This window comes from Rhinolophus sinicus, linkage group LG07 (genome assembly GCF_036562045.2).
Source record: "Rhinolophus sinicus isolate RSC01 linkage group LG07, ASM3656204v1, whole genome shotgun sequence".
Lineage (NCBI taxonomy): Eukaryota > Metazoa > Chordata > Mammalia > Chiroptera > Rhinolophidae > Rhinolophus > Rhinolophus sinicus.
In genome coordinates, this window is record NC_133757.1 from 68,375,168 (window position 1) to 68,384,760 (window position 9,593).

At 59.2% G+C, this 9,593-nt stretch overlaps 2 protein-coding genes across 8 annotated transcripts; both read right to left on the reverse strand.

The window, feature by feature from the left end:
- Nucleotides 1-502: 502 nt before the first annotated feature.
- Nucleotides 503-3,222, reverse strand: FAM174C (family with sequence similarity 174 member C). The gene is made up of 3 exons (XM_019744240.2): nt 2,902-3,222; nt 1,642-1,758; nt 503-882 (listed from the first exon to the last, which is right to left on the reverse strand). Coding segments are annotated over exons 1-3 (402 nt in total). The 5' UTR covers nt 3,186-3,222; the 3' UTR covers nt 503-881.
- Nucleotides 3,223-4,306: 1,084 nt separating this feature from the next.
- Nucleotides 4,307-9,173, reverse strand: CIRBP (cold inducible RNA binding protein). Of its 7 annotated transcripts, XR_012497972.1 has the most exons (8): nt 9,028-9,148; nt 7,849-7,967; nt 7,663-7,769; nt 7,403-7,541; nt 7,225-7,306; nt 7,059-7,129; nt 4,613-4,745; nt 4,307-4,452 (listed from the first exon to the last, which is right to left on the reverse strand). XR_012497972.1 is itself a non-coding variant. In XM_019744238.2 (7 exons), the coding sequence occupies exons 2-7, from the start codon at nt 8,003-8,005 to the stop codon at nt 4,741-4,743; spliced, it is 561 nt and encodes a 186-aa protein (XP_019599797.1). In that variant the 5' UTR covers nt 8,006-8,029; nt 9,028-9,151; the 3' UTR covers nt 4,608-4,740. The 7 variants fall into 7 exon arrangements, 6 of the variants coding, with proteins under 6 accessions (XP_019599797.1, XP_019599796.1, XP_074193501.1 ...); XM_019744238.2 differs by lacking the exon at nt 4,307-4,452 and having other exon boundaries at nt 4,608-4,745; nt 7,849-8,029; nt 9,028-9,151; XM_019744237.2 differs by lacking the exons at nt 4,307-4,452; nt 4,613-4,745 and adding an exon at nt 5,942-6,686 and having other exon boundaries at nt 7,849-8,029; nt 9,028-9,151.
- Between the last annotated feature and the right edge of the window lie 420 nt (nt 9,174-9,593).

Here is a 9,593-nt window from a genome sequence, read left to right on the forward strand (position 1 = left end):
GGTGGCAGGGGTGACAGGGCTGGACCCTGCCCAGACACAGCAGCCTGAAGGGGAAATCAAACACACAGAGGAAACCCATCAAGCCCCTCACGAGGTCAGTTGCCAGAATAGGGTCAGGTTCATCAATGATTTCACAGGAAGCTGATGGGGGAGGAGCACCAAAAGTGATGATGGTGTGAGTGGGATGAGGCAAGGATACCAGAGGGCCTGGCCCTTGAGGGACCCAGGCTGAAGGCAGCACAGAAGAGGGAGTCCTTGTAGGAGGGCTTTGATGGATAAACAGTTCTCTCTAGGTCCAGAGATGACGACTGGCAGGTCCCCCCATCTGTCCGTCTACATCACGGGACTCCTCCTCAGAACCTCTGAACAGCTGAGGGCAAGGCCAAAAAAACCCAGTGTGGTTACAGATAGGAGAAGCCGGGCCGGGACCAAGCCCCACTCTGCCGTCCACCCCCATGAGCCAGGATGCCAGGTCTGATTCAGTGTGGAGTTAGGTGCCAGCTACAGAGCCACTGCTGCCTTTATTGTCCCCAGGCCAGAAGGAAGGTGCTTCCAGACAAGATCCTCAGCCCACCCACCTACCAGGCCTCAGCACAGGGCTGCAGTGTCCCCAAGGGAGGAGGGTCAGCAGTACAAGTCGCAGTCTGGCCAGGGTCCTCAGAATCCTGGGTAGGGCTGCTGGGGCCCCTCTGGTTTGCACCTAGCGTCCTGGATGGTCCTGTCCAGGTGGAGGGCCAAGGCTGCTTCAGACAGGCTGGGAAGTTCCCACGTGAGCTCTCAGGTGGGCTGGAGAAATGGCAGGTGTGCGGGCACTGGGAGTGGGCCCTGTCTCTTGTCCTTCCCCCAGGGCTGCTGGAAACACCACCTCCCCAACCTGAGCATCTGAAAGATGAGGGATTGGGGTAAGCAGTATGGAGTGAGGGGCCCAACCTGCTCCACTCCCCTGCGCTGTGCCTGAGATTCACCCTCCAAGTGACTGGGAACTCTCTCACCTGTCCAGCCGTGCCTCCAGGTCCACCAGGGTCCACCTCCCCCAGCCGGCCAGGCCCTGCCCAACTACGTGCCTCAGGAGAAGGGGTCCCCCAGCCAGCAGATGTAGGGACCAGAGGGACTACCACACCATACGAATGCCTCCCCGAGGGGCCTTGGAAAGTCAGAGCTGTCCCTAGGTGCCCTGGCCTCTGCGCCTACACCCTGGGGCTGGTCACACGTCACCCCCCGGCTCAGGCCTTGGCCGACCTCTGTGCCCAGCAGCCCCTGGGTCCTCAGCCCAGGCCTCCTCCCTTCCCACCATTCCCTTTGCCTGCCATGCTTTTCCAGAGCCTGGGGCCACAGAGAGGCCACCAGACCCACCCGCTCTGCAGCACACCAGTTAATTCTCCATCTCTGATGTTGACCATGGCATTCATGGTTGGGCCCAGAGGATTGACTCAAGCACTGCGGCCTGTTTCTGTCTTAAAAGAAGTGGGAAACTGAGGCTGGGAGGAGGGCCTGCCTTGCTCAAGACCACACAGCCTTCGACCTGGCTGATTCCTTGGATGACCTCAAGAATTGGTGGTCTTCTGACTCTCCAGCTTCCTGACTCTCCAGTCCTGCCCCACCCACCCAGAGCCCCTGGTGGTGGACAGAGGGCTGTGCTACCATCTCAGATTCCTAGTCTCAAAAACCGTCTCCTCATCGCTGTGCAGAGAGGCCATCTCGGTGGGGTCCTCCGTGTTGGCCAGGAGGCCGTAACTCCTCCGCTGGGGCTTCTTCAACCTGGAAGCAGTCCCAAGCAAAATCAGTGGCTGTCTTGGGTCACCTCCAGAGGCAGGTGACACCCCATCCCGTTTCCCAGCTTTCCCCATGACCCTCCCATTGTCTCTGCTCTCAGGCTCCTCTGCTGACCCCCACAGCCTTGCAGTGAAGCTTCCTGGTCAAATTGTCACAGTGACTATTAGTTGCTCTTATATCAAGAACACGAGGTGGACGCCTCCCTTGGCAGGCCCCTGGGCCAGAACCTCTCCAGGAGGGCGCTGTTATCCCACTCTACTGATAAGAAGACGGAGTCTCAGAGAGGGGTGAGACTTTGCCAGAGACATGGAACTAAGAGCTATCTCAGGCCAAAGACCCTGCTCCTGATCACCACCAGACCAACAGGGAAGAGAGAGGGGCTTTCTGCGGCGGATGGAAGGAAGAGCAAGTACTCGGAGGGGACAAGAGCATTGTGCACCCACAGGAGTGTCAGTGGTGGATAGAAAGGGCCCCTTTAAAGCATCTGGACATAGTCAGCTTTGTGTGGCAAAGGCCCTCTGGAAGTCAGCCCCGGACAGGAAGCCAAACAGGGAAGCCGGGGGCCTCCGGAGGGAGCCACGAGGCCTGAACCAGAACTGAGCAGGGAGTATGGGCAGCGGGGAAGGGAGGGGAGTCCTCAACTCTCCAGGGAAGAGCACTGGTGAAACCGACGAACTGATCGCTCCCAACCCCTCGAGCTGAAAAAGCCGGAGGATGATGCCGGAGGATGATGGCGCGGCTCCGTCAGGCCCTGCAGCAGGCCCTCCCTGCAATTCCACTCTGTGGGCTGGGGAGCTTACTCAAAGGGGTGGATGCAGCCAGCGGGGGTCTCAGGCCCAGGTTGGGTTGGTGGGCGTCACCCGGCAGGGGAAATGCAGACACACAGAGGGGGCACAACCCGCACCCCACCGTACGGTGCAGCCTGGGTTGATGCGTCTAAGAAACCCATATCCGCGATCCAGCGTTAAGACGCACCCGGTGTCACGTGACCTCCTGTCACCCTCCCACACACCCCAACCACGTGAGGACGCTGCGAAAGGGACCAGAAGGCCGGGGCTCTCGCCGTCTAGCGCCTGAGGCGCGAAGCGCGCGCTGATTGGCCGCATCGGCGGCGTGCGCCTGACGCACCTGAAAGCCCGGATGAGGAAGTAAAGCGAGACCAGCCCACTGAGGCCCGTGAGCACGTAGAAGGAGCGCAGCAGCGGTGAGCCCGGCGATCCCGGCGGCCCCGGGTGCGTGCCGTTGTGCGATGCATCCGGCTGGCTCCCGTTCCTCACGGCGTGCGGTAGCGAGAGCGTGGTCTGCGCGGTGGGCGACGACGGGGGTTCGGCCCCCCGAACTCCGCAAAGCAGCGCTAACAGCACCAACGCCGGCAGCATTAAGAGCGACGGCGACAGCACGCCCGGCCCCATGGTCCGGCGGAAACGGAGGCTGCGCCCCACCCTCGCGAGCCCGTCATTCACTGGTGTGGGGGCGGGCCAGCCAATGGCCCGTGAGGGCGGGGCCGGGCGCTTGGAAACACCCCGCTGCTGGCCGCTCACCTTGCCTCACCCCACCCTGAGCACCCCTGGGCGTTTCCCAGTGCCAGCGCGCGCACCTCGGGCTCGAGCCCTGCAGCTGGGCCTGTTTCCCCAGGTCAAGAGTGCGATGGCCTCAGCCAACCTCAGCACCGTCCCGAGGTGTGGGTCAAAGCTGGATGCAAGGCGAGAGGGCTATGGGCTTCGGGACCTGGCGCCTAGCCAGTGCCCCAGGGTAGCCTCCCCAGGTCCGGGGTACTCAAGCGCAAGGAAGGATCAAAGACCGGGGAAAGGGCCAAGGCCATGTCATGCTCAGTAGTGACTTGGGGTGGGGGTCGTCTCCCTCTCACCCAGAGCCCAGGGAACTCTTGCTGTTCTGGTCCCCAGCCATGCCTACCCTGGGGAAGCCAGAGGACCTAGGTCTCAGCACCTCCGTGCTCCCTAAGGGGCCATGCTGCAGGGTGGCCCTCTGTCCTAGCCTGGGAATCCGGCCCAGAGCAGGCAAGCCTGGGAGATAAGACCAGTGGAAGGGCACCCAAGCTCTCCTGACCACACACATTGACCCAACTTTGGACCCACTGTGGCCATCCTCCCCACCCTACTGGGACTTGAGCGGACAGGCCCAAGGCCCAGGGCCTCTCTGCACCCCAAGACCAGAGCAGGAGGCAACCAGGTCAAAAAACAAGTTTGGACCTGCAGGCAGCACATATGAAGGCACCCAGGGACACTGTGCCAATACAATCCCTTTGCCAGGACCCTGGGAGAGACAAGTGCCCATCTCAGATGACAGGACCCTGGGACCACCTCCACCTCTGAGGCTGCATGTGCCCCCACACCCCAAGAGAACCATGAAGTGGCTGGTTGGTCTGGTTTGGGTTCTTATTGTGTCCTGAACCAAGGCCAGAGAAGGCTTTCCTAGGGAACTCCCCCCAACCCCATTCCTTTCCAGGCAGCCTCCACCAGAGGCAGACCCACCCTCCTCAGCCGCACCCCAAACCAGACTCAAGATTTCTGGATGGATACACAGCCCTTTATTCAACTCTGCCTCCCATGTCCTGTCACACTGTTGCGGATGAGGACTGGCTGTGTGCAAGGTGCCACATGCCCATTCTCCTGGAGCAATTCGAAGTCCCTCACCCCACGCTCGCCAGTGAAGCACCTGCTGGAAAAATGAGGGAGTGGGGGAGGAGAGCTGGCTCCAGCAGGACACACACAGAAAGCTGCCCCTCAGTGGGACAGGAAACCAGAGAAAAACCCGCCAGAAGGGCCAAGCACTGCCAGGCCCAAAAGACCTCCCTTCACCCATGTGGAAAAGCACTTACAGGTGATGGGCTGTGAGGACAGGGGGCTGCGCCTCTGGCTCCTGCTCCCAGGTGAAGTCCCTCTTGGGATGGTGACCCCAGGTCATCGCTGCTCTCGGGCCACCCTTCCAAGTTGCACTGGCTTCCCTTCAACCTGCCAAAGCAAAGGAGCATTACACCCAGGGTCCTGGACGTGCTCGCAGCTGTCCCTCCCCACCTCCCTTGAAACCATCCACAGCTCCTAGAAGGGTCTCAAGCTAGTCATCGGGGCCATCCCGGCAGAGGCCCCGTCAAGGGCCACTGTGCCCAAGGTAGGCCTGCGCCTTTCAGATGGGCCAGGCCACGCTCCATCCCTAAGCAGAGCCAGTTACCCACTTGGGACGGAGCTGCTTAAAGAACGGCGTGGGCTCTGGAAAAAAACTCAGGCAGCAACAGACATCAGAGAGCTACAGTTAGGAGCATGACTTAAGGAGGTCTGGAAAAGACTGTCAATTGATGAACAAAAAACCCAAAAGACAGGATAGGATGTTCAGTGGTCTTCAATCCCGCTTACGGATGGAACCTACTCGCGAGGCCCGACTGCCTGGACCGCTTGCCTGGCCACAGACAGGGAAGGGCAAAGGGCCAGGGTCTGACTTTAGTTCTAGCTTGATTTAAAAAAAAAAAAGAAAAATGGAAAAGCAAAAACCAGTCAAAGGCACATTCCCCGGGTACATGGCTTTACTTTCAAACAAGCTCTCAACAAGAGGGGATGTGGACACGAGCAGAAGGAGTTACCTCGGATTACAGGGCTATCTCCACATATGAGCTAGCCAAGGGGCAGCTTGCGTCTCGGAGGGTTCTGTTGGGCGCACAACACTTCTGTCCTCCGAGGGCTGCAGCTTCCATAGGCTAGCGGAGAACGCTCAGAACTTGTGAAGCAACCGCAGAGCTAGCTAACGAGCGGTCAGTCTGCGGTCGCCCAGGGACATTGCCTGCCGTCCGCTCTGGGACCTCCTACACTAAGGCAGTCAAGTCAGCGTCAGGTGCCCACATGTCCACCATCCCTGCTGAACTGCCCGCCCTGTCGAGCCCTCTGGCTGCCACTGCCAGAAGCCTCCCAGGGCTGTCCTGCAGTCTGACCTGCCCACTCCCGTCACCCACCTGCTCACCTAACGGACTGGTGGCAGTCGGCTGTTACAAGGGGCCCGCCAGCGTCAGTTTACTCTGCCTTCCTGGTCTAGCTCTCCATGGGCCTCAGGCAGGACTTGCAAACCTGCTTCTCAAGCTGCCCTCTCTGCTGAGGTCTGAGTGCCGCGAACTTGCGGCAGGAATGCGTTGTGCAATGAAAGGGAAATTGTCAGAGAAAGGTTCGTTTCAGACGGTCTTTTAATCGGCTTCGTGAAGCCAAAGAAAACTGCGTACAAGAATTCCTTAACCACTTCAAATACAACATTAATGGGATATGCATACGTCTTCCAGTAAAAAAGGACAATATAAATAAACATTTCCAAGAACCTCTCAGGAACATCTGCAAGGCTACTGTGGGTCATACACAGCACAGATGGGCCACACCAGCCAGGCCCAGGGCAGCTGGGCACCTCTGCCACCGCCCTGGGGCGGGTCCTACCATTCTACACTCAGAAATGGTACATGGAGTTGGAAAAAAGCCACAGCTTGCTCAGCTTCCGACAAAGCGGACTCAGAGTCCAATCTCAAAGAGAACTGAATCAGGGCCCCAACTTCACGGGGCCGACCCCACTAAAAAGGGAAATAAAAAAGGCAACACAACCAAAAACAAAAATAAATCCCACACAACCCCAATGATTTCTAAAAAACTCATGGTAAAAAAAAAAAAAGTTAATTCGAAGTGCTTTTCAAACCCTTAAAAACGGACAGCGCTTCCTTAAAAATAAAAATCTAGTAATGAGGCCATCTGGGGTCAGAAGCAGTCAGGCTGTGTTTGAGAAGATCAGAACTGATAAGACTACAAAAGTGGGTACAAGGAGGTGTGTTCACTACACATTAACGATTCAGCGAAGCTCCCAAAATCTTTAAATATACAGCCATTGGAAGGACGGTCTTGAGCAGGAAGGATTTTACTCGTTGTGTGTAGCTGAGAACAAGAAGCAGGTACAGTGTAAAGGCACTGAAGCACGCGACAAGAGGCAGCATTCCACTCCCGGGTCCAGACCTGGAGGGCTCGGCCCTGCGGCCTCAGGAGGAACCAACCCCCCCCACAGCCGACCGCGGCAGGCCAGGTGGGCGGCCGCACATGCATGTAAGCTGCCTGCTCGGCGGGCCCCTCGTCTCCCTTTCCTTTTTAGTCAGTCTGGCTTAGCTTTGGTTTTGCGGTAGAAATTGCTGTTGGCACCAAGACCTGAGATGGCAATCTCGTCCCTTATGGGCAAGCACAGTGACAAGGTCTGAGTGTTGTTCACAGAGTGCTTGCTGAGCTCCCACCATAGGCCCTTGGAGTGTGACTTACCATAACTGTCATAGCTGTCTCTGTAGGACCCGCCCGAGCTCCGGTCACCATAGCCACCACCCTGACTCCGGCTGTAAGAAGGGCACACCTCAGTCTATATTCACCAAAACTCCTGCCAGTGACCAGACAAAAGTCAGCCAGGCACTGCACAGGACCATGCTCTCACCTGCTGTAGTAGTCTCTGGAACCTCCATAGCCTCCACTTCTGGATTCAAACCGGCTCCCCCCATAGCCTCGATCCCCTCCTCCTACAGATAGGGACAGGAAGAACCAATGAGTAGCAGCTCCTGCCACAGTGCCACACCACGTCCCCAAGGGCCTCTGTTTCTAAGAGTGGCACTCACCTCTGGAGAACCCACGGCCCCGGCCTCGGCCCCCACGGAAGAAGCCCCGGCCCCCAGCAGAGCCACCTCGGTACCCACGGGATCGGTTGTCAGATGACTTGCCAGCCTGGTCAACTCGGATCTGTCGCCCATCCACAGACTGTGGAGACCAAGAGGTTGGCTAAGGTCAGCTTCTTTGCTTCCCCACCATCAGGGAAGCGAGGCTCCGCTCTGCAAGCCTGAACCCTGTGTACCCCTGGACCAGCTGCCCCTCACCTTACCTTCCCATTCATGGCCATCATGGCGTCCTTAGCATCGTCGATGTTCTCAAAGGTGACAAACCCAAAACCCCGTGACCGCTGGGTCTCCCTGTCTTTCACAACCACCACTGCAGAGGAGATTTGCAGTTAGCACCCAAACTCCCCATGAGCAGCCCCACTCAGCCCCCAGCCCAGCACCAGCCTCACCTTCAGAAATCTGTCCGTATTTTGAGAAGACCTGCTCCAGCGACTGCTCATTGGTGTCAAAACTCAGCCCTCCAACGAAAAGCTTGCCTTCATCTGATGCCATGATGGCCTGTGGCAAACTGTTGAAATCCTCACTGAGATCCTCCAGGGGCTTCATCGCTCACCCCTCCCTCCTATTTTACTTTATACAAATAACATATGCTTGTTGTGGACACAATGAAAAATGATCTTCCTGACATTTAATCATTCCAACCCCACACTCAGAACTTCTTAATCCAAAGGAATTAATTTCCTTCATCACCATGGGCCCCTTTTCAGCGCTCAGCTCCCTGAGGGCGGGGCCACACCCTGGTTCTGCTTCTGTACTCCTCAGTGCAGCCCGGGCTGTGGACCCCAGGTGATGCCTCCAGGGGGCATTTAGTGCTGGGCACTAAAGGCAGGCATCTACCTCCTTCCTAACCGGCCGAGTGCACCTCGTTCTCCCCTTCGCTAACGGGATCCTAACTTCAAACATGACCATGGGGTGGCAAAGTGCTTGGTCCACTGTAGAGTGCCTGTGCGGGTGGCCGGAGACTGGGCCGCCTCCGTAGGGAACTGGGGAGGGATCCCGACATGTGGAACTCCACGTGGGGCCGGTGCTGACTTAAGACTGATCCTTTCTAGAATGGGACCACCTCTGCCAAAAGGCTCCGGAAGCACAGGCCTGTAACCGCGCAATTCGGAACCAAACTTGAGGTGTCGGGGGTGTGCTGGGGCAAGACCCTCGTGCAACTCCAAAGGGAAATCTGGGAAGCAGGAGCCCTAGTCTGGCCCCGCCACGTGGCTCCGCCCCAGGCCCGCCCACGCCGCGCGCATGCGCCCTCCGCGATGCCTGCGCCACTCCATCCGGGCACTCGACACTCCCGCCATTTCGCGGGGCACAGCCTCGAGTTCGCAGCCGCCATTTTGCGGTAGCGCACCGTTCTCGGCGAGCCTTGGCCATCGAGGGGACGCCCCCTCCAACCGTGGCTTGGCCCGGTCTCCCGCTGCCCCTCGCCGCCAGCGGGTCAGACTCCACCCCGTGCCCACCCCGGCACCACCCCCGCCCAGGGGCGTGCCGCCGCCGCCCCGCCTTGTCCGGCCGGCCACAGGCCGCCCGCCGCCCCGGGCCTGTAGAGCCGGTGCCGCCAGGGCCCTCACCACTGAGTCGGGAAGGTCCCTGACGCAGGCGGAAAGACGGTACAGCACAACGACCAGAACCTCCTAACGCGCGAGTGAGGGGGGCAGCGGGCGCCCGACCTTATGTACCTCGCCACCGGGCTCCGCCCCCCCCAAGCCCGCCCCCAACACCGCGCTGGCCAACCCTAGGCTTCAGAGACTGCGGACATACTTCATATTCATAAGTTAGGGGCCGGGCTTGTATCGGCCACGCCCCCTTCGGCGCGCTGGTGCCGGACGCGGTGATTGGTGGTGATGCGCACGGTCCGCAGTCCCCGCCCGCGAGCGGGGGGCGGGCCGACGCGCGGCTAGGCGGGGCTGACCCACTTTTGCTTGCCCGACCCCAGGCCTGCGGCCAGGAACAAAGGGGCCTTCCACCGCTGTTGCCGGGGACCTGAGCCTCCGGTGTCGCTCGGAACGTGACCTCCAGCAATCGCCGACATATCGGCCTCACCCAGGTTCCCAATGCCACCGAGCCCCAGCTCTCAGACACCCCAACTTCATCTGAATCCTGGCACCAGTCCTAATATACTTGCCCTCATAACACC